This window comes from Scyliorhinus torazame, chromosome 16 (assembly GCF_047496885.1).
Source record: "Scyliorhinus torazame isolate Kashiwa2021f chromosome 16, sScyTor2.1, whole genome shotgun sequence".
Taxonomy (NCBI): Eukaryota; Metazoa; Chordata; class Chondrichthyes; order Carcharhiniformes; family Scyliorhinidae; genus Scyliorhinus; species Scyliorhinus torazame.
In genome coordinates, this window is record NC_092722.1 from 161,368,700 (window position 1) to 161,391,764 (window position 23,065).

The 23,065-nt window shown below is 43.6% G+C and overlaps 1 protein-coding gene across 1 annotated transcript in view; it reads right to left on the reverse strand.

The window, feature by feature from the left end:
• Positions 1 to 16,545: 16,545 nt before the first annotated feature.
• The window catches only part of wdr11 (WD repeat domain 11), a 158,852-nt gene continuing 152,332 nt past the window's right edge, over positions 16,546 to 23,065 (reverse strand). The window contains exon 29 of the mRNA XM_072479339.1: positions 16,546 to 17,355. Within this exon, the coding sequence (XP_072335440.1) occupies positions 17,199 to 17,355 (157 nt within the window). The 3' untranslated portion in view covers positions 16,546 to 17,198. The remainder of the gene's footprint in view (positions 17,356 to 23,065) is intronic.

Here is a 23,065-nt window from a genome sequence, read left to right on the forward strand (position 1 = left end):
TACTTCGGTGGTCGGTAAGTTAATGGAAAAGGTCCTGAGGGATAGGATTAATGACCATTTGGAAAGATGCATCTTAATCCAGGATAGTCAACACGGATTTGTGAAGGGTGAGTCTTGCCTCACAAATTTGATTGAATTCTTTGAGGAGGTAACTAAGTGTGTAGATGAAAGTACAGCAGTTGATGTCGTATACATGGATTTCAGTAAGGCGTTTGATAAGGTTCCCCATGGTAGACTCATGAAGAAAGTAAGGAGGTGTGGGATAGAGGGAAATTTGCCCAATTGGATAAGTAACTGGCTATCACATAGAAGACAGAGGGCGGTGGTGGATGGAAAATTTTCAGACTGGAGACCAGTTACCAGCGGTGTACCACAAGGATCAGTGCTGTGTCCTCTGCTATTTGTGATTTTTATAAGTGAGGCAAGTTTTTTTTTACACAGAGGGTAGTGGGTGCCTGGAACTCGCTGCCGGAGGAGGTGGTTGAAGCAGGGACGATAGTGACATTTAAGGGGCATCTTGACAAATACATGAATAGGATGGGAATAGAGGGATACGGACCCAGGAAGTGTAGAAGACTTTAGTTTAGACGGGCAGCATGGTCGGCACAGGCTTGGAGGGCCGAAGGGCCTGTTCCTGTGCTGTACTTTTCTTTGTTCTTTAAATGACTTGGAGGAAGGGGCTGAAGGGTGGGTCAGTAAATTTGCTGATGACACCAAGATTGGTGGAGTAGTGGATGAGGTGGAGAGCTATTGTAAGCTGCCAAGAGACATTGATAGGATGCAGAGCTGGGCCGGAAAATGGCAGATGGAATTTAACCCTGATAAGTGCGAGGTGATTCGTTTTGGTAGGACAAATTTGAATGCGGATTACAGGGTCAACGGCAGGGTTCTGAGGAATGTGGAGGACCAGAGAGATCTTGGGGTTCATGTCCACAGATCTCTGAAGGTTGCCACTCAAGTGGATAGAGCCGTGCAGAAGGCCTATAGTGTGTTACCGTTTATTAACAGGGGGCTTGAGTTTAAGAGCCGTGGGGTTGTGCTACAACTGTACAGGACCCTGGTGAGACCACATTTGGAGTATTGTGTGCAGTTCTGGTCACCTCACTATAGGAAGAATGTGAAAGCATTGGAAAGGGTGCAACGAGATTTACCAGGATGCTGCCTGGTTTGGAGGGTAGGTTTTATGAGGAAAGGTTGAGGGAGCTAGGGCTTTTCTCTTTGGAGCGGAGGAGGATGAGAGGCGACTTAAAAGAGATTTATAAGATGATGAGGGGGATAGATAGAGTGGACATTCAGAGACTATTTCCTCAGGTGGATGTAGCTGTTACAAGGGGGCATAACTATAAGGTTTGGGGTGGGAGATATAGGAGGGATGTCCGAGGTAGGTTCTTTACTCAGAGTTGTTAGGGTGTGGAATGGACTGCCTGCTGTGATAGTGGAGTCAGACACTTCAGGAACTTTCAAGCGGTTATTGGATAGGCACATGGAGCACACCGGAATGACAGGGAGTGGGGTAGCTTGATCTTGGTTTCCGACAAAGCTTGGCACAACATCGAGGGCCGAAGGGCCTGTTCTGTGCTGTACTGTCCTATGTTCTACCGCTTATCTCACATGTTGACCATCAGAGTGTGGTGAGCATTTGGAAATGCTGCCACATGAAATTTAAGGGCAGGCTTTATTCATAGAGGAAGGAAAAGGAATGGGTGGATTACAGGGGCAGGTTGAGAGGAGGTAAACAGTTTGTGCGGTGGCTTGTTCAGGATATAACCACAAGCATGGACCCATTGCTCCCAATGGCGTGTCAGCGAATTACATTGAATCCAAGTCTAATTGAGTCTAGGACACGATTAATCAATCATTTTATTGCTGCTTGCAGGGTATGACTAACAGAAAGTGGTTTCTGTTTCCAATGTAAGAAAACCAGTGCACTTTGAAGGAATTCGTGTGAAGTGTCTTGAGACATTTCGATGTAATAAGGTGCAACATAAATGCGAGTAACATTATTGCAAGTGACAGTGAAGTATGTGATAGCAGCCTGCGAGGACTCCATCATGAACTTATTCTCCCTGTGGGGAAGAAAATCTTTACTCAATGATGACATGATGGATTCAGTAATGCTCCAAAAGAGAAATTGAAGGCTGCAAGTCTCATTCATTTACTCCATAACACATAGCTTATTGACAAATCTCTCTTCCCCCCTTCACCCCCCCCCCCCCCCCCGCCCCACCAACTCTTTACTTCTGTATCTATTAACAGGTCATTTAGAATTCTGGACCCTGATATAAATTCCTAGACTTTTGAGCAAATACTCACTGTTTCGTTATCCTAGATGTGGGTCAAATGTATTAAGGGCATTGACATACTGAATGATTTTGGGATTTTGCAATATCAGTTTTATGGAAACTGTAAACCCAGGTTCTATGTACCTACAAAGGGAGCTGTTTTTGATTTTAAATTAACAGACCATTCAAGACATGCAGGGAAAGTCAACTAAATTCAAAAGGTCTTATGCAGACTGTCTGGAAGGCTACAGATAAGGAGGCCTTGAGAGAACTGTTGAAAACACCCGGTGGCTTTTATGGCTGCATCGGGTCATGTACGCATGAGAAAGAGAAAATGAAAACTTCCTGAAAAGATTGTTTTTGACAGAAGAGCATTGTGGCAGTCATTCTATGGTGGATTAAAAAAAAGAGATAGTCCATTAGTTAGACCAGAAGAACTCCACACAGGATGTGATGAATTATTAACCACCTAATTTCCCAAACCAACTTCCAATTATGGTTGCTTAAATCTCTGTTGTATTTCAAAGTTAATAAAAGCAATTGGTTATAAAAAGTTTAAAGCTTTGAGAGATCTTACCTGATTAGCCTAGAGCGTAAAGAGAATGTATTTAATCCCCAAAAATCCATAGACTCCTTGGTGCAGGAGACCATTCGGCCCATTGAGTCTGCACCAACGCTCCAAAAGAACACTATAATCGCCCCGTAATCCTGCACACTGATCATGGCTAATCCACCTAACTGGCACATCTTTGGACACAAAGGGGCAATTTAGCAATGCCAATTCCACCTAACCTGCACATCTTTGGATGTTTGCTGAAGAAAGTATGCATCAATGTGGGTCATTGTTTGCTTTCAATTTTGAAGGAATCAGCATTCTGTTCACATCCACTGAGCATAAAATTACATGCTGAAACTGTGGACAAATACCTGATACAGTTTGAGAAAAGGGTACCAGCTTTTGGTTAAACAAATAATCCAAAATGATTAACTCAGGGAAATTGTTAATCCAATATTAGTAAGTTAATATATTTCTTTCCTAGTTATTAGTTTAGTTTCAGAGTCTCAAAAACTTGCATTTAAGTATTAACGGGGAAAATTGTGATTGTCGGGGAATGTCAGTCCTTTCAAAGGCATTTGAGATGCACTCTGAAATTCTGATCATGTGACATTACCCAGAAATGTTGCCCAACCTGGAATGTTTCTAACATTTATTCAGATTTCCAGCATCAGTAGCTTTTTTAAAATCTTTAATGAAATTCAAAGCTAATCCCAGCAATGGTCATTTTTAAGATTTCATCACTTTTGAACAAAAATCTATTAACTCCCCAGCGAGGGAAAAAGTAGCAGAATAATGCATGACTGCCCTGTGGGCGATCAATGGCGTGTCGGCTGTGAGCAATTAAAAAGGAAAAATCAATTTTTAAAATTCCATGTGTTGGGCTGGAGTTCTTAGGATAGAGTTCCAGTTATGAACTTATGGGCATTAAAATGGAGTGACTGAGAAAAGCACTGGACAATTTCCATCTGGCTCACAAATTATTCTTAGGTTAGGCGATCATCTCATCTTTTCTCCACACATATGCATTCATATTTATTATTTTGATACAAAAGCAGTCAGAAAATTAGGGCTAATCATTGCTGTATGTGGAAATGAGGATTCAATAAACCAGATAAGAAATCACATTCTGTAAGATCGTAACGCCATAAATAAGCACATTTTCTAACTGCGTGATTCTAAATTTTAATCAGCTTACCTAATGCACAGCAGTATTATCTCCAGGACGAGTTGAAAATGCCGCTGGAGAGTCATTACCACCCGTTGAGAACCTGTCGGTTCTCTGTAAAGCAATCCAGACAGTCCCATTACCCTGCTCTATCTCTGTAGCCCTACAAGCTTATTTCCTTCAAGTGCCCATCCAATTTCCTTCAGTAATCATTGAGCTCCAGGTCATTACCATTTGCTGCACAAAGAAATTCTTCCTCACATTCCCCTGTTCCCAAAACTTTACATCTGTGTCCCTTTATATTTATGGATCTGCTGCTTCTACAAGCATATACTTTGTCATGCTCGAGTACAGTATAAACTTTCAGACAATACTTGAAAGTTTTGAAAAGTCTATTAATAGGGTCTCTGCAAATCATGTGTCCTTTAGCATTCTGAGCCAGGCAGTCCTGAGTCACAGGCAAATACCTCATTAAACATGGACAAACACGGCAATTCAGGAAATTCACACATATCTTTGTTTAAGGATGGACCATTAATAAAGTGAACTATATTCATATTTCTGATTGTAATGCCACATAAGTTCATCATGCACAAATTAAGCATTGAAACTCAATGGATGAAATTCCACCATCGTGGGAATTCTTGTGGCGGGAGCAGGAACATGGAATGTTCACCGAATCTGGAAACTACGGCAGATGCTCCCCTCCACCCATTGCTGTGGTTTTTCTGGGTCCACAGTTGCCGGTGGCCTCCATCCTGAACTCCGGAGGCAGCCCAGGCATCGTTCAGGTGAATCTCGACATCTGCACGCCACATTGTTTCAAACGTGTTTCGCACTATGTCCTTCTGCCGTGCCAGGGAGAATTGGGTTTAGGTGGTTAAGACCTTCCTATGCGTTCCATTTACCTGGATACAAATGAGGATCACATTGGCTTCCAGCGGGTTTCCCGATCCATGGTGGTCACCAGCAAAAAGTCCCGCAGAAAATTGGCACCAATGTAAAACTGATCATTGGGCCTCCCACCAAATTCTTTCTCCCCTCCCACCATTGAATCTGTTGGTGTGGGGGAATAGGGGTATTCTACCCAATGTGGGTTAAATGAAATGAATGGATCCTGTAGACCTTTCTTTGCATTATGATAGCCCTCTCATCCAATGGATCCCATCGACTTTTCATTGTATTATAATTGTCCTCTCATCCAGAGACAGTATAAACTTCAAAGTGTCAAATGATAACACAGAATCTACAAACACCACCTTTCTCTGGACAAAGGATTCTGAACATGGTGGACACAGCCATGGTCCCTCGTCTGTTTTAAAACAGCAAAAGTTTTCTGCAGAGACAGAGTTCCATCCGAGTCCATCAGAAAAGTAATGAATCCGCTGCAAGTCAACTAAGCAGGCAAAGTAATAAACAGCAATACATCGGAAAGTGGGGGAGAACTCACCCCCAATCTCAAGTTCACCAGAGAATCTGGAAATTTAACAAGAGGTCTTGCAACTTACTGAGGATTCTCCGCTTACAAGACCCTCCCTTAAGCAAAACGCATCCACTCATCTATGAAACGACAGGCCTGTCGGTCGGCCAGAGTTTGCTGACTTCTGGGAGCAACATGGGGGGTGCAATTACGCTAGCTTGGGATCTAGCGGGGGGGGGGGGTTAACTGGGTTGCTGCTGCTGGGGAGAAGGGGGAGCTGGTATGGGGTTGGGTGGTCGGGAGGGCGCCGTTGGGGGGAGATACGGCTACGTGGGAACCGGGTGAGGAGCTGGATTGAAAAAGGAGATGGCTAGTCGACAAGGAGGGGGGGTAAAGAGCCCCCCCAACCCGGCTGATCACGTGGAATGTGAGAGGGCTGAACGGGCCGATTAAGAGGGCACGGGTACTCGCACACCTAAAGAAACTTAAGGCAGATGTGGTTATGCTCCAGGAGACGCATCTGAAACTGATAGACCAGGTCAGACTACGCAAAGGATGTGTGGGGCAGGTGTTTCATTCGGGGCTAGACGCAAAAAACAGCGAGACTAGTGGGGAAGCGGGTAATGTTTAAGGCAAAGACCATAGTGGCGGATAGTGGGGGCAGATACGTGATGGTGAGTGGCAAATTGCAAGGGGAGGCGGTGGTCTTAGTGAACGTATATGCCCCGAATTGGGATGATGCCAACTTTATGAGGCGTATGTTAGGACGTATCCCGGACCTAGAGGTGGGGAAGTTGGTAATGGGTGGAGATTTTAATACGGTGCTGGACCCAGGGCTGGACAGATCGAGGTCCAGGACCGGAAGGAGGCCGGCTGCAGCTAGGGTGCTTAAGGGCTTTATGGAGCAGATGGGAGGAGTAGATACCTGGAGATTTAGTAGACCTAGGAGTAAGGAGTTTTCGTTTTTCTCCTATGTCCACAAAGTTTATTCACGAATAGACTTTTTTGTTTTGGGAAGGGCACTGATCCCGAAGGTGACGTGGACGGAGTACACGGCTATAGCTATTTCGGACCACGCTCCACATTGGGTGGACCTGGAGATAGGGGAGGAAAAACAACAGCATCCACCCTGGAGAATGGACATGGGATTATTGGCAGATGAGGGGGTGTGTTTAAGGGTGAGGGGGTGTATTGAAAGGTACTTGGAACTCAATGATAATGGGGAGGTTCAGGTGGGAGTGGTCTGGGAGGCGCTGAAGGCAGTGGTTAGAGGGGAGCTGATATCTATTAGGGCACATAAAGGAAAGCAGGAGGGTAGGGAAAGGGAGCGGTTGTTGAAAGAACTTCTGAGGGTGGACAGACAAAATGCGGAGGCACCGGAGGAGGGACTGTACAGGGAAAGGCAAAGGCTACATGTAGAATTTGACTTGTTGACCGTGGGTAATGCAGAGGCACAATGGAGGAAGGCACAGGGTGTACAGTACGAATATGGGGAGAAGGCGAGCAGGTTGCTGGCCCACCAACTGAGGAAAAGGGGAGCAGCGAGGGAGATAGGGGGGGTGAGAGATGAGGAGGGAGAGATGGAGCAGGGAGCGGAGAGAGTGCATGGAGTGTTCAAGGCATTTTATGAAAGATTATATGAAACTCAGCCCCCGGATGGGAAGGAGAGAATGATGTGCTTTCTGGATCAGCTGGAATTTCCTATGGTGGAGGAGCAGGAGAGGGCGGGACTGGGAGCACAGATTGAGATGGAGGAAGTAGTGTAAGGGATTGGGAGCATGCAGGCGGGGATGGCCCCGGGACCAGACGGATTCCCAGTTGAATTCTACAGGAAATATATGGACTTGCTGGTCCCGCTACTGATGAGAACCTTCAATGAGGCGAGGGAAAGGGGGCAGCTGCCCCCGACTATGTCAGAGGCAATGATATCGCTCCTCCTAAAGAAGGAAAAAGACCCGCTGCAATGCGGGCCCTATAGGCCCATTTCTCTCCTGAATGTGGACGCTAAGATTCTGGCCAAGGTAATGGCAACGAGGATAGAGGTTTGTGTCCCGGGGGTGGTTCATGAGGACCAAACTGGGTTTGTCAAGGGGAGACAGCTGAATACAAATATACAGAGGTTGCTAGGGATAATGATGATGCCCCCACCAGAGGGGGAAGCGGAGATAGTGGTGGCGATGGATGCCGAGAAAGCATTTGATAGAGTGGAGTGGGATTATTTGTGGGAGGTGTTGAGGAGATTTGGCTTTGGAGATGGGTATATCAGATGGGTACAGTTGCTGTATAGGGCCCCGATGGCGAGCGTGGTCACGAATGGATGGGGGTCTGATTATTTTCGGCTCCATAGAGGGACGAGGCAGGGATGTCCTCTGTCCCCGTTATTGTTTGCCCTGGCGATTGAACCCCATAGCATTGAGGGGTTCCAGGAAGTGGAGGGGAGTACTCAGGGGAGGAGAAGAACACCGGGTATCTCTGCATGTGGATGATTTGTTGTTATATGTGGCGGACCCGGCGGAGGGGATGCCAGAGATAATGCGGATACTTGGGGAGTTTGGGGATTTTTCAGGGTATAAACTGAACATGGGGAAAAGTGAGTTGTTTGTGGTGCATCCAGGGGAGCAGAGCAGAGAAATAGAGGATTTACCGTTGAGGAAGGTAACAGGGGACTTCCGGTACTTGGGGATCCAGATAGCCAGGAATTGGGGTATATTACATAGGCTTAATTTAACGCGGTTGGTGGAACAGATGGAGGAGGACTTTAAGAGATGGGACATGGTGTCCCTGTCACTGGCAGGTAGGGTGCAGGCGGTTAAAATGGTGGTCCTCCCGAGATTCCTTTTTGTGTTTCAGTGCCTCCCAGTGGTGGCCACGAAGGCTTTTTTCAAAAGAATCGAGAAGAGTATTATGAGTTGTGTGTGGGCCGGCAAGACCCCGAGAGCGAGGAGGGGATTTTTGCAGCGTAGTAGGGATAGGGGGGGGCTGGCACTACCGAGCCTAAGTGAGTACTACTGGGCCGCCAATATCTAAATGGTGTGTAAGTGGATGGGAGAAGGGGAGGGAGCGGCGTGGAAGAGATTGGAGAGGGTGTCCTGCAGGGGGACTAGCCTACAAGCAATGGTGACGGCACCGTTGCCGTTCTCACCGAAGAAATACACCACAAGCCCGGTGGTGGTGGCTACATTGAAAATTTGGGGGCAGTGGAGACGGCATAGGGGAAAGACAGGAGCCTCGGTGCGGTCCCCGATAGGAAATAACCATAGGTTTGTTCCGGGGAGAATGGATGGGGGATTTGGAGCATGGTAAAGAGCAGGGGTAGCACAATTGAGAGATCTGTTCGTGGATGGGACGTTTGCGAGTCTGGGAGCGCTGACGGAAAAATATGGGTTGCCCCAAGGGAATGCATTGCTGTATATGCAACTGAGTGCTTTTGCGAGGCAACAGGTGAGGGAATTCCCGCAGCTCCCGACGCAGGAGGTGCAGGATAGAGTGATCTCAGAGACATGGGTGGGGGATGGTAAGGTGTCGGACATATGTAGGGAAATGAGGGACGAGGGGGAGATCATGGTAGATGAGCTGAAAGGGAAATGGGAAGAAGAGCTGGGGGAGGAGATTGAGGAGGGGCTGTGGGCTGATGCCCTACGTAGGGTAAACTCATCGTCCTCGTGTGCCAGGCTAAGCCTGATACAATTTAAGGCGTTACACAGGGCGCATATGACTGGAGCACGGCTTAGTAAATTTTTTGGGGTAGAGGATAGGTGTGCGAGTTGCTCGAGAAGCCCAGCGAATCACACCCACATGTTCTGGTCATGCCCGGCACTACAGGGGTTTTGGGTGGGGGTGGCAAAGGTGCTTTCGAAGGTGGTGGGGGTCGAACCAAGCTGGGGGTTGGCTATATTCGGGGTTGCAGAAGAGCCGGGAGTACAGGAGGCGAGAGAGGCTGTTGTTTTGGCCTTTGCGTCCCTAGTAGCCCGGCGCAGGATATTGCTTATGTGGAAGGAAGCCAAGCCCCCGGGTGTGGAGACCTGGATAAACGGCATGGCAGGGTTTATAAAGTTAGAACGGATTAAGTTCGTATTAAGGGGTTCGGCTCAAGGGTTCACCAGGCGGTGGCAACCGTTCGTCGACTACCTCACAGAAAGATAGAGGGAATGGAAAAGAAGAAGACAACAGCAGCAACCCAGGGGGGAGGGGGGGAGGAACCGGACGGACTCTCAGGGATGTTAATGTATATGTATAGGTATTTGTTATAGGTAATTGTATATTAGACTGTTGGATTGTATCTTTGGAGAGTATTTGTTTTTGACAAGGCAGTTGCCATTTAGTTTTGTTTTTGTTTCTGTTCATATATTATTTATTTATTTGTTTAAAACTGTGATTTATATTGCTTTATTGTTGTGTAAAAGAAACACTACGTACTGTTATGTTTGGCCAAAAAATCTTGAATAAAATATATTTTAAAAAAAAGAAACTACAGGCCTGTCAAGAAAGAGACTGAGATAATTATACTTTTCATTTTCTTTCTTCCTCTATATCTAATCTTTGTGTGAGTGATAGTGTATGTGAGATGTCACATTTAAACCTCCAGGGCAAGTGTAGGATAATAAATAACCTTTATTTAAAAACTCAAAAAATCTTACTTCTGGAATTATTTACATTGGGACAATCGATCAGAGTGTAAGAAAATACACATACACATTGCTCCCACACAGTAAGTAAACACACACATTTTGTCTGTGATGGGTGGTAAACAATCATAACATACTCCAAAGTTATGCGACCTACTTTTGTTTTACAAAATATCAAGTTTTCAATCTCTTTCTCTTCTGCTCCCAACCTCAATTACTGCTTTGTTGCATTTATTTCCTTACAATGAAGGACTTCAGTAAATTTGTAAAATACTGGGTGATGGTTCAATGTAAATCACACTAGAATATTAAAGAAACAGTACATAATTAGGTCGGTATTGATACAGTAACTAATTCTGATAAAGAGCAATGACGATGACAGAGCTGGTCTACAATTTGACCTGACAATAACTTTGAATCATATAGCAAAGTAAACTGCTGAAAAGTAGAGATCTAAGTTTGGAGCAGCTGTGTAAAACCATCTCAAAATGCATTGAAGTTTATTTTCAATACGGTGATTATTGAATATTTTTACTCTGGTACATTACATTTAACGCTGTCTTGGTCAAATCATGTTAAGACAGGTGAAGACAAGGACAGATCACAGGTTTCACAGTGAATATTCCGATAAACCTACAACAGATTATACATAAATTTATAGTTACAAAATTCACTGGAAGGACATTTGACATTACTGCATTGTCAATAGGTACCATAGAGCAGTGTTTTTCAAATTCTTTTTTCCCCCAGAACCCACTTTTGCCAACCAGCTGACCTTTGCAACCCATGCTGGCCAACCTTTGCGACCAACGCCGGTAACCTTCGCGTCACATGCCAGGTTTGCTTACTTTTAATGCGAAAGGGGTCCTCACGATCTCACTCCAATCAGGTTCACAGGAGGAGAGTGTAATGTGCATATCAGGTGCAGAGTTCAGACAGCTATATGCCATCTTCATGAGAATGGAAAATCCAAAACTCGCACATGTAGGTCGTCATGAAGGGCAATAGCAACAAAATGCTCATTTTACTCAGCACTGGATACTACTGGTAGATGCTACTCCAGAAAGCTGACAGCCTCATGGGCCTTTGGCGTGTTTTTAATGTGCTGTCACAGGCAGGTACAGCAGCATAGTCTTTTCATTTGGAGTCAGCTGTAAGTTAATAACTAACTCTGGGGTCTCAACCGCAACAGGAATTTTTCATCTGCAACTTCTTTCAAAATCTTCTCCTCTCATTTGCCATTACTTCCTTGCATATAACACACAAGGGCTTTGCATCCTTATTTTCATTGGCATAATTGACAAAAGCATACCTCAAGAATTCATCTTTATACTGCTTTGTTTCCAAGTTAAGTTTCTTCTTTGTAGGCTGTTAACCAGAGGCCCTGGAGTTCTATACATAGCTAATGCTTGGACTGCTCTGTTCTGCCCTGGACTCTCCTGAATATCTCTCTCCAGCAGATTCAGATGAGAGATTCTGGCTAGTAGGCACACTGCCTCTTTGTATCTCTGGCCATCTCTTTCTTGTATGAAAACGATTTATCTTCACAGTCTAGAAAATGGAAGCGTTCCTCCATGATTTGGAGCCAAGAACACACACATACAGGGAGCTTGATGTCAAGTGTACGTGCAAGGCATGTGACCTGCTCACTGTTGCCGCTTCTGGCTGCTAGACTTCACACAGCCTCATTTCCTTCTCATTTAAAAGGTGCGGCGGCCACTATTCTCCATAAAAATACCAGTAGTGGTCATTTTTCCATTATCGAGACCACCAAGGGACCACCGATCGCAACCCTCCCAACACCCGCCGCCGGTCGCAACCTGCCCTTTACAAGATCCTGTTACAGAGAACAGAAAAGTCTGCTCATGGAGACATGACCTATGATTTAGACAGCATAACTCTGATTTCAAGCAAAATTTTATGGTCTGAAAGAAACATTTGTTGTAAAGACCATCTTAAAAGCAGCCCCGTGACAATTTAACATTTATGAACTGCGTCACCCGAGGTCCTAAATCACAAATGTAATTTGGCCCATTTATAAATGACACAGCCCGAGGAGGAAATACGTTAATGCATTTTGAGAAAAAAAACAATTCAATAGGTTTTAGTGTTTGCAAAATAATACAGAGGCATTGAGGCCATTGTAACATTAGGTCAGTACAATGAGTTCCTTACACATGACGGAATCAACCAAATCAGGATGAAAACAGAAAGAGAATCAGTGTGTCGGATTGCCGACTCACCCAAGAAATTAAAAGATTTAATTTCCTGGTCCAATGGTTTGGAAGAAAAAACAGAAGCAGGGAACAAAAAGGTGGGTTGATTGACAGTCAAAAATCATCCAATAGACACGAAGAGTTTCTGCATTTTCTAATCAAGTCATCATTGACAGGGCTGGTGCAGTTGAATGGATCATGAAATCTTTTGGTTTATATTCAACCAGAATATGAGTATGATTACTCTTCAGACATAATAATAATCTTAATTAGTGTCACAAGTAGGCTTACATTAATACTGCAATGAAGTTACTGTGCAAATCCCATTGTCGTCTGCTTGGGTACACTGAGGGAGAATTCACCTAACATCTTTCGGGACTTGTGGGAGGAAACCGGAGCATCCGGTGGAAACCCACGCAGACACGGGGAGAACGTACAGACTACGCACAGTGACCCAAGCCGGGATTTGAATGATATTAAGACATGATAAAAATGAGCAATCTAGACGGTGTAATCATGTTAAGAATGTGTACGAGTACAGGAAAGGTAGATAGATCACATTGATCATAAAGATCTTGTAGCAACCTCACAATCTTTCATTGCATAGCTTCTCCTCAGGCAATCACTCACAGCCACCTGAAAAATCAACATACCACGAGGAATTATTTTTTTTAATGGAAAAGCTCATTATATTTTGGAATGGATGTCTTTCTAGTTTCCCTGAGAAGATGATGAACGTACGAAACAAGAGTAGGCCATTCAACCCCTTGTGCCTGCTTCGCCTTTCAATCAGGTCATACCTGATGTTTGTGATGAGTTCCACTTTCCCATCTACCCCAGATAACCTTTGATTCCCTTGCCTAAGCATTTACCTCTGCCTTAAGAATCCTTAGTGATCCCACTTCCACCGCCTACTGAGGCAGAGTTCAAAAGTCACGTAACCCTCTGGAAATTCAGCAAATCTCTGTCCTATAAGGGGGTCCCCTAATTTCAAAACAGCACCCCCTAGTTCTGGGCTCACCCACAAGAGGAAACATCCTTTCAATATCCACCTTGTCAATACCATTCAGGATTTTACATACTTCAGTCAAGTAACCCCTCACTCTGCTAAACTCTGATGGTGTTTTTTATTTGTACTTTATAGATACAAAGCATTACATTTGCTAGAATATAACAGAGTAATGAAGAGATAGAAATACAATTGATTTGGTTAAATGTAGCATAAAACGGATTCTCAGTATTCATTACACTGCTATTCGTGCGCTCTTGGGCTGAATTTTGTCAGTGCAGCAAAGATTCTGACGAAGGGCCAAAATGCTGAGGGTATCCACCCCTTCGGCTATTTAGGGAATGCCAGCTAAATTGTAGGCTTATTCGATCAGTGAATTAGCCCCATCCATTTAAGCTATCAGTCAATCAGAGGATCTTCAGTCTCAGCATTGCTCTACCTGCCATGTGCATTGGCCACGGTGGGAAATGCACCAAGCCAACAGACACAGTGATTGACGCCACACTTGCAACATGGTAGGTGGGTTGAGGTTTGCCGGAACAGGTCGGGCAGTCTCTGACTTCCAAGTTGTAGGGGGAAGCTGTGAAGGCAAACATTTCTGCTGAAGAACCCCTCCGTGAGCCACAGAGTTCCAAATTAACAGTACCTCACCCAAGCAAGGAGGTTGCCAGGATTCAACAGGATGTTCTACATTCGGCAGAGGGGCCAACCTGCTGTCGGTCAAATGCCAGGAAAGGCAAGAAGAGGACCTAATCGGTTACTTAAGTGGCACAATGGTGTCCGAGGGTTGGGGTGGGTGCTTTCTCCACTTTCCCTCACTGTTAACAGAATGCCATGACAGGCAATGTAGACTCCATCCCATTGTCATTTAACCACACCCACTTCTCCCCCCCCCCCATGCCTAGAGAGCGGATGCTGGATTCCCTCCCTCACAGCACTGTGGGTGTACCTACATCTCGGACTGCAGTGGTTCAACAAGGCAAGTCACGATCACCTTCTTTCCACCCTTATCTATGCTTAGCTAGGCGATGGTAGAGAAGAAAGTACCTAACATAATCGATCTGGCCAAGGATCATGGAAATAAAGGACAAACTTATTTAGTTGGTACAAAAAGTAAGTAAAACAATACTAAGAGCCTAGAGGTCGAATGCTGCAGTATTTTGCAATATTTCTCCTGTGATGGAGCAGATGCAGTGAGATTGCCGCATATACGGAGGACATAATAATGTACAATATAAATACCAATTTGTGATTTGAAGGTGGGCTTGTGGAGATGCTTATAACATACTGTATTGTGCAGGAGGGGAGGATACAGTAATTACAGCTCAGGACAGGTCCTTATTTGCCAGGGGGTTTCAAGGTCAGGGTTGCGACCCGCTGGTGGGTGTCGGGAGGGTCGTGGAGCGATCAGTCCCTCCATTCCCTAGGCGGTCCCGATCGCGGGAGAAGCGCACAACAGCCGCAACGGGCTTTTACATTGAGAATTGTGGCCGCTGCCGTCTTTTAAATGGAAATAAATGAGACTATGTGGAGTCTTCCAGCCAGAAGCGGCAGCAGAGAGCAAATCTTGCACCCTGAACTTAGAATTGGCATGAAGCGCCATTCAGGTACGTGCTTTTGGCGCCAAAGCAGGGCGCAGAGTTGCATTGATTTTACAGCTACTGGCAAGCAAGGCAAGTGAATTGTGAAGATCAATGGTTTTCTTAAAAGTAAATGACTGAAATAAGCAGTTTACCTATTGGACAGGATCTCACAACAGAATCTGCTGGAAAAAGCTGCTCAGGAGTGTCCAGGGCAGGACAGAGCAGAGGTAGTGTTCGGGCTCCAGGGCCTCTGGTTAACGCCCCTGAAAAAAGATACTTAACTTGGAACATAGAAGTAAAAAGATGATTTCTTGGGGTATGGTTTTGTCAATTGTGACAATGCAAATAAGGAGGCAAAGCCAATGTGTGTTATATGCAGGGGAAAAGTTTCAGAACTTGAAAGAGAAGTGGTTGCATGAGAAATTCCTTTTCAGGTTGAGATCGCAGTCGTCAGTTATTAACTTAAGCTGACTCCAAATCAAAAGACTACGCTGCTGCAGCTTACCTGCAATACCACATTAAGAACACGCCAAAAGCCCTCAAGTCTGTCAGCATTCTGGAGTAGCATCTCCCAGGAGTATCCAGTGCTGTATAAAACACTCATTTTGTTGCTATTGCCCTTCACGATGACCAACATGTGTGAGGTTGGATTTTCCGTTTTCATGAGGATGAAGACGGCACAAAGGAACTGGCTGAAGTCTGCACCTGATATGCGAATTGTCCTCCCCTCCTTTGAACCTGATTCAAATGAGATTGTGAGGACAAAGCAGGCTCTCCTTTCGCATTAAAAGGTAAATGAACACGGTGTGTGTCGCGAAGATCGGTCGGTTGCAAAAGTTTGAAAATCACTGCTATATCTTAGTCCTGTGCTGCAGTTACACAATAGGTTCAGTACTGATGACAGCTGCACCATTGGAGGGGCCGTCCGTTGGATTGGATTTTAAATGAGGTCCTGTCTGACCTTTTACGTGGATATAAAAGATCCCATGACACTGTTTGAAGAACAGATGAGTTCTCCTGCTGCCCTGGACAACATTTGCCCCTCAATCTACATTCGTCACAATGCTGTTTCTGAGATCTTGTTGTTGCACTTGCCTACATTACAACACAAAAGTAATTTACTGGCTGTGCAAATAGTCTTGATGCTCCAGGTTATGAAAGATGCTATACAAGCGAAAATTATTTCTCCCCACTATAAAAAGGACTTAAATTGCACAAGCAGGGAAAGATCATACAGCGGCATCTTAAAAATAACAGGTGTCCATGGCTTTCCTGTTTGTAGAAATAACCTATGACAACACTAAAAGGAAAATATTTAAAACCATTTTTGATTTGTAATAATGTACATCAAGTTTACTCAGGCACAAATGAATGTAAATAATTTACCAACACTTTAGACTAAAAATATTTTAATATTACATGGTGAGTGTAATACTGGGGTACCGATAACCCACATGTCAGTTTAATTTCCTAGCATTTTCCTCTTGCTTTACCATCTTGCCTTAAGGTGAGAAGAATTCCATGCTCAAGAGATGGTCCTGGTCAAAGTCATCTTTATTACCCTGTTTTAGTGTGGTCTTGTCATTTATTACCATTTCATCCTCCTTCATCACCTCCCCTGCTTAATCTGTCTCTGGTAGTGTCACCATGTGCTTGTGTGCTGAAAATGCAACCCTCACAATGTCGTTCTGATTCATGTCTTTAATACAGTTTGGAATCAACACTTCATAGCAAACTAAACATTGAATTATATACAAAGTGTAACTGTAATGTTTTGTACCTCATTTTATAAATCATTTATACACATTACACAGTTGAATAATTCTAGCTTTTCAAGCAACAAACAATTATTTGTTAATCGCTAAACATTAAGGAGGTTTAAGTGCAATCATACCCAGAAAAAATTATCTAATCACAGAGGATGTCCACATCTTGCCCAATTACAGAAATAAAAGACTTTGTAGCATTTAAAATAAATCTATTAGTGATAACTGTGCAGACAATTTTCCACATCTGAAGTTGTTGCTTAAAACATATTACAGCCACAGAGAGATTTTATCCAGATTTTTCATTAATGTGGAAGTCATACACCAAAGAAGGAAAATCAAAACTGTATCAAAAGTCTGGACATGCCAGAAAGTGTTACAATGAGATACTATCATACAAGTTATTTTTTTGCGGATTTTCACTGTAGAGTAACAATTGGAATGTAATTTGTTCAGACGGCACAACTGGAGACTGCAACACATTCAAAGTGCTATACTTTAGTCACCAACTGGTTCCATTAACCTTTGAAACTATGGAGAGCCACCATAATTTTGAAGGTTAACATTTACAAGTCATGAAACAGGTTTATCTTCTTTGCTCTGCTGCAGGTCCTTAAGCAGTTCAGCTCCTGCATCGCCTGCTTTGGTGGCAAACAGGATTGCCCCTTCCTGTAAATTCAGCATCTTTAAGTACCTTGCATAATCTGCATATACTGCATTGTAAAATTTCTGTGAAATCTTATTAAGGAAAATACCTTTCAGTACAATCACACACTATTATGTGCAAAGTTTTTTAGCATGGATCATCAGAACTTTATTTTTAAAATAATTATGGTTGGAATGCATATTCTATGGACACAATTCTTAAATCACCACCATAATCATCCAAACATTTTGAACTCACCCGTAAGTTTTTATTTCATGTTACTAAGCAGAATTAGATTAAGATAAAACCCAGTTGTGGCATGCAATGCTGTGCTTTAGGAATCGGTTAAAAAAAAACTCAATTCATATATAGTAATCTAACCCTGTTACGTTATAATGTGCTGTGTTTTGGGCAACTGTCCAAACATGGGACTACAAAATTTTTTTTTCAGTTTAACAATAGTTAACTGTTTACTACATTTCATTTTATATAATTTACAGCACAGAAGGCGGCCCATTGTACCTGTACCTTCAACACGAGCCATTTAATCCCAATTTCTTGCCTTTTTCTTTATTTCCTTTTATATTCTTCCTTTAAAATGCTTGATTCCCTAATCAATGATGTTGTTGCCTCTATCTGAATAGCCCCTTATGTTACAAGATTTCAAGCTCTAATAACCCTCCACAAAAAAAGATTCTTCTACCAGAAAGTGAACACAGTTCAGAACTCACGTTTACATAATAGCACAAGTCTTAATACTTTCCAGATTTACAGCAGTGACATATTCTGCATGTAGATTGGATTGGAATGGATTGGATTTGTTTATTGTCACGTGTACCGAGGTACAGTGAAAAGTATTTTTCTGCGAGCAGCTCAACAGATCATTAAGCACATGAGAAGAAAAGGGAATAAAAGAAAATACATAATAGGGCAACACAACATATACAATGTAACTACAAAAGCACAGGCATCGGATGAAGCATACAGGGTGTAGTGTTAATGAAATCAGTCCATAAGAGGGTCATTTAGGAGTCTGGTGACAGTGGGGAAGAAGCCGTTTTTGAGTCTGTTCGTGCGTGTTCTCAGACTAGCCCCACTTGAATAATGGGCCTGATGGGACACTGTAAATACCATTATCACTCACCATATTTTTCTTTGAGCATTAAAATAATCTAGAAAATAATTTAATAAACATAAAACTTTTCCAATAATGCAGGTTGAGCATCCTTTATTCTAAATGCTTGGGGTAGAAAGTGTCTCTGATTTGAGAATTTTTCAGATTCTGGAATACCTGTAAATTTATATAATGTGGTAGCTCATCCAGCAAGCCGTCCACATTTCAATAACCTTCAAGAGTTTTTAATACTTTTGTTTAGCTTCAAGAGACATCTCGGGAAGAAACACACACGCAAAAGATTTGATTGAAAAGCCTGCCTTGCTGTGTGTGGTTTTATTTGCTTCTCATCCTGTTTGAAGTTGAGCAGCTTTGGGTTTCGTTAGATCGATATTTCTATTGCAGACAGAAGGCGGCCGTGTGATCCTCTGCTAACTGGAGAGGCGCTTAGCAAAGCTGATTGAAAGAGTGAAAGAGGGAACTTGTGTGATCCCCTGCTAACTGGAGAGGCGCTTTACAAAGTCGACGGAAAGAGAGAGTGAGAGAACTCGGGGCCTCGTGTCCACAGCCATGAGCACTGCTCTCATGGTGTTTTGCCTTCCGTACAGCTTTCTAGCAGATGCCCCTCGCCCAAGGGTACCAGGGGAGGAAGGGGACAGAGGAGGAAGCGACAGATGCCAAGCCCATGGCTCCCAGGCCACCAAGACACAAAGCCTCAAGCCCAAAGCTGTCACTTAAACACACACAGGAGTGAAGACGACGAGCTGGGTGAGCCCGAGGGCAGGGCATCTCCAGAATCCCTCCTCACCAGGTGGACCAAGTCTTTGCCCTCGCTACTTGGCGACCAGGATGGAGCTCATCTCTTCCGTACCTTCCTGGAGGGGGAGAAAGGCGTGAACACGTTGGATTTCTGGTGCGCATGTAACGGGTTTAGGCAAATGGACCTCCGACATCCCAAGTCAGAGTACCAAAGCGATCCACAAGCGCTTTGTGGAGAACAGCGCCGTGTCCAGGCAGCTGAAATCCGCCGCCAAATCTTACATCAAAGACAGCATCAAGGAACAGCAGATTGATTCAGCAATGTTTGACCCAGCCAGAAAAAAGTGTGGATTTCAGAGGTTTTCGAATAAGGGATGCTCAACCTGTACAGTAAAATGATTAATATCTGCAGAATGAGGGCATTCATGCACTCTAGAATTAAAACAATCTGTAAACCTGAGGAATTGTTGTATTACAGAGATAGCAACAGTGAAAAGGAGTGGATGGAATGATGAATGGACGTCAGCAGCAAGAACATAAACCACTAATTCCCAAAACTGACCTCCACTGGCAACCCTTGTATATCATCTGTTCTTTTTGGAAGAAATATTTTAACAATTTGACTTATCTTCCACTATACCTCAAAAAAGAGGTATAGTGTCTTTTAGTCTGAAAGACAACCAAAGTGTATTGTGAGGAGCATGGTGAGGCAATTATGTTCAAATCATTCTGAAACTTGGGTCTGAACATGGATGAGATAAAAGTCAGCATCTAGGAATTAAATAAAACTAACCTGGCCGGGGGAATCTCTGGTCACAGTACAAGTTATGAGCCCGTAACACAAGCCCGCTTATGATTTGGAGCAATTATACTTTGAGAGATGTCACAACGGCACCTGGTTCGGAAAATGACAACATGCTACAGTGGGGGATGCTTGCTGAGGCTGAGGTTAAATCTTTGCACCAGCACAAACCTAAATTAAAAACTGAACAAATTATACTCCGCTTGGCATTAACCAATTTTGTTTCAGCATGGTTGGAACTTATGGTGGAAAATATTCTATTAGTTCCAACATAGGTCAATATTAATTTAGCATAAATAAAAGAAAACAGTAAAATGACAAAAATGCAACATAGAGATAATTTCACAGTTTAAAACTTAGTATTTTATGAATGCGAGTGTCTAAAACAACTGGTGAAAGAGTTCAGGTAAACTGCTGGAGCTGAATTGATTATTTTCCCTTCTTAGAATCTATGCTACATTTTGTACGAGTGTGAAGTAGAACGATGTTCGACATGCCCCCACTCCATTGTGTACTGGATGAACACAAAATAAACCTTTTTCTGGAATAAATGTTATGCTCAGTTCACTCATCGATTGGTTGTCGCTTGGTCCACCTCCGGAGAGATTGAAGGGTACGTGCAAAATGCACAAATATCCGGGACAGGTTATGCAATCGTGCAAGTAGATCTAGGGCAGCGTGAGTCAACTCTATTTAAGTAGAATGGTTAGATTGCTTATGGGACCAAGTGACATGAATAAATTTAGTCAATGATTTGAAAAATCTACAGCAGACCTTAATTTGTAACACTCATTAATAAAAAATGGAGACACTTCAGTTTTGCAAGGAGTTTCTAGCCTGACAGAGAGGTAGATAAAATAGTAAATATTACAGAAAACGTACACATTGTTTTAAATAATGGATAGGGCCGTGTAGATTAAAACTAATGAAAAACATGTAAAGAAGTTGTGCACAGAAAGAGTGATGAGCAGGAGAATGGAGGCAAAAATTTAGGAATAAGTTAAAACAGTTGGACACTGATTGGCAGCAAGTACACACTCCCTTATTTGAATTAGAATGAAAAAAATCTTTCTCAGCTTGTGGCTTTGGCAATGAGGAGTACAAAAATAGTGGTTTAATAGTAAAGAACCGTTGAATATTTCTGAAAAAAAACTTTTAGTCTTTCACTCATCAAGACAATCGCAAGGATACCAATATAAAAGCATCTGGGTTTGATCCATCTCCTGCGCCTATGCGCTCACCCCTTCCCCTTCCTCCCAGAACCATGACAGGGCCCTCCCTTTGTACCCCACCAGCCTCCACCATTTCTGCCAACTCCATCATGATACCACCACAAAACACATATCCCACTCAGCATTACACAGGGAGTGTTCCCTCCATGACACCCTGGTCCACTCCTCCATCACACCCAACACCTCATCCCCTTCCCATGGCACATTCCTTTGCAATTGGAGAGGGTGCAACACTCGCACCCTTTACCTCCTTCCGCCTCATCATTCAAGATCGCAAACACCCCTTTCAAGTGAAGCAACATTTCGCTTGAACGTCCTTCAATTTGGTCTACTGTATTCGATGCTCTCAATACAGTCTCCTCTAAATTGGAGGGATTAAACACAGACTCCTTTGTGGAACACCTTCATTCAGCCTGCAAGTATTTCCTGTTGCTTGCCATTACAACTCTGCATCTTGCTCTGAAGCCCATATGCATGTCCTTAGCCTGCTGCAATGCTCCAGGGAAGAACACTTCAAACTGAAGGAGCAGCCTCATCTTCCGTGAGGGCACATCGCAGCCCTCATAACTGAACATTTAGACTGTGACCTTGCACTTCCATCTTAACCTTTTCTTTTATATCTCAAAAATGTTTTGTCCCAATGCAAAAACCTCCCTCCCCTTCCCCCACCAGGCTTTCTGTCACTCGTTCTTTAGTTTTGTTTTCACTGAGCACTGACCTTGGTTCTCCAATTAGCACATTCTGATATCGTTCCTTCATGCAACTACTAGCATCTTCTCCTGCCATTAACGCTTCCTCTGTCTCGTGACCTACACATCATTTTGCAATCTTTTACAGCTCCACCCATCACTGACCTTCTACTTTGTTCTAGCTGCTTCACCCCCTCTTATATAGTATATAATCCTTTACATTTTTCTCTCTCTCTATAGCTCTGAAAAAGAGACATATGGACATGTTAACTCTGTTTACTTCCTCCACAGATGCCGCCAGACCTGCTGAGTTTTCCCAGCGTTTTCTATTTTTGCAAGAATACCAATGTCAGTGGAAAACACCTGGATACTGTGTAAGAGGGTGCTTAATTGTTGCTAGACCCGTGGCTATAGAGAATGTACCAATTGATGGTGACTGACAGTTAACTGCTAAGCATTGTTTGAAATGTAAACCAAGCAGCTCGACTCTGATTGGCCAAGGAATTGTCCTGTGGAATGACTATCACTTATTTAGTTTAGCTGTAACAGACACAATGTGTGTACACATTATTTCTGTCTGCAAAGAACAACGCCCTGTGTATTGATTTATGTGGCTTCCAGTACAAGCAAATGCACCACACTGCAAGCGTGACTGACAATCTTAAATTAGCACACTTTTAGCAAATGTTGTCCAATTGCGGAATCACATTTAATGCTTTGGGTTTTGCAAGCATGGGTTGGTCGGGCACAGTCTGTATTTTGCCTCTTGAGAACGGCGGAATGGGACATGTCGTCTGGTATGACCCGCCAGTCTTTGGCATGTACGGCCTACATACAGAGCATCACACTGGCACTGAAACTCATATCTCACATTACTCATTTGTGTGAAAGGCAGAACGTCGTTTTGGCTTGAAGGCAGCATCCGGTTAGTGGCGAATGCCGCTCGTGTTGCCACTGCATAGCAACGTGAGAAAGAGCTAGCTTCAGCTGTTGCTCAAAGTTTTGAGATACCTTCCCTTCCAGGGTAGTCTGAGGTAGACAGGACACGTCTCAGGGTCAGAAATGTCAGCCTTAGGCCCGTTCATGAGTTTGCGTGATATACTGAATGGAATGATCTGACCAGGGCAGCCATCATCCCACAGGATGCTTTTGATGTGCCCAATTTCAACATCAAGCTTGTATGGTGAGCAAATGGCTC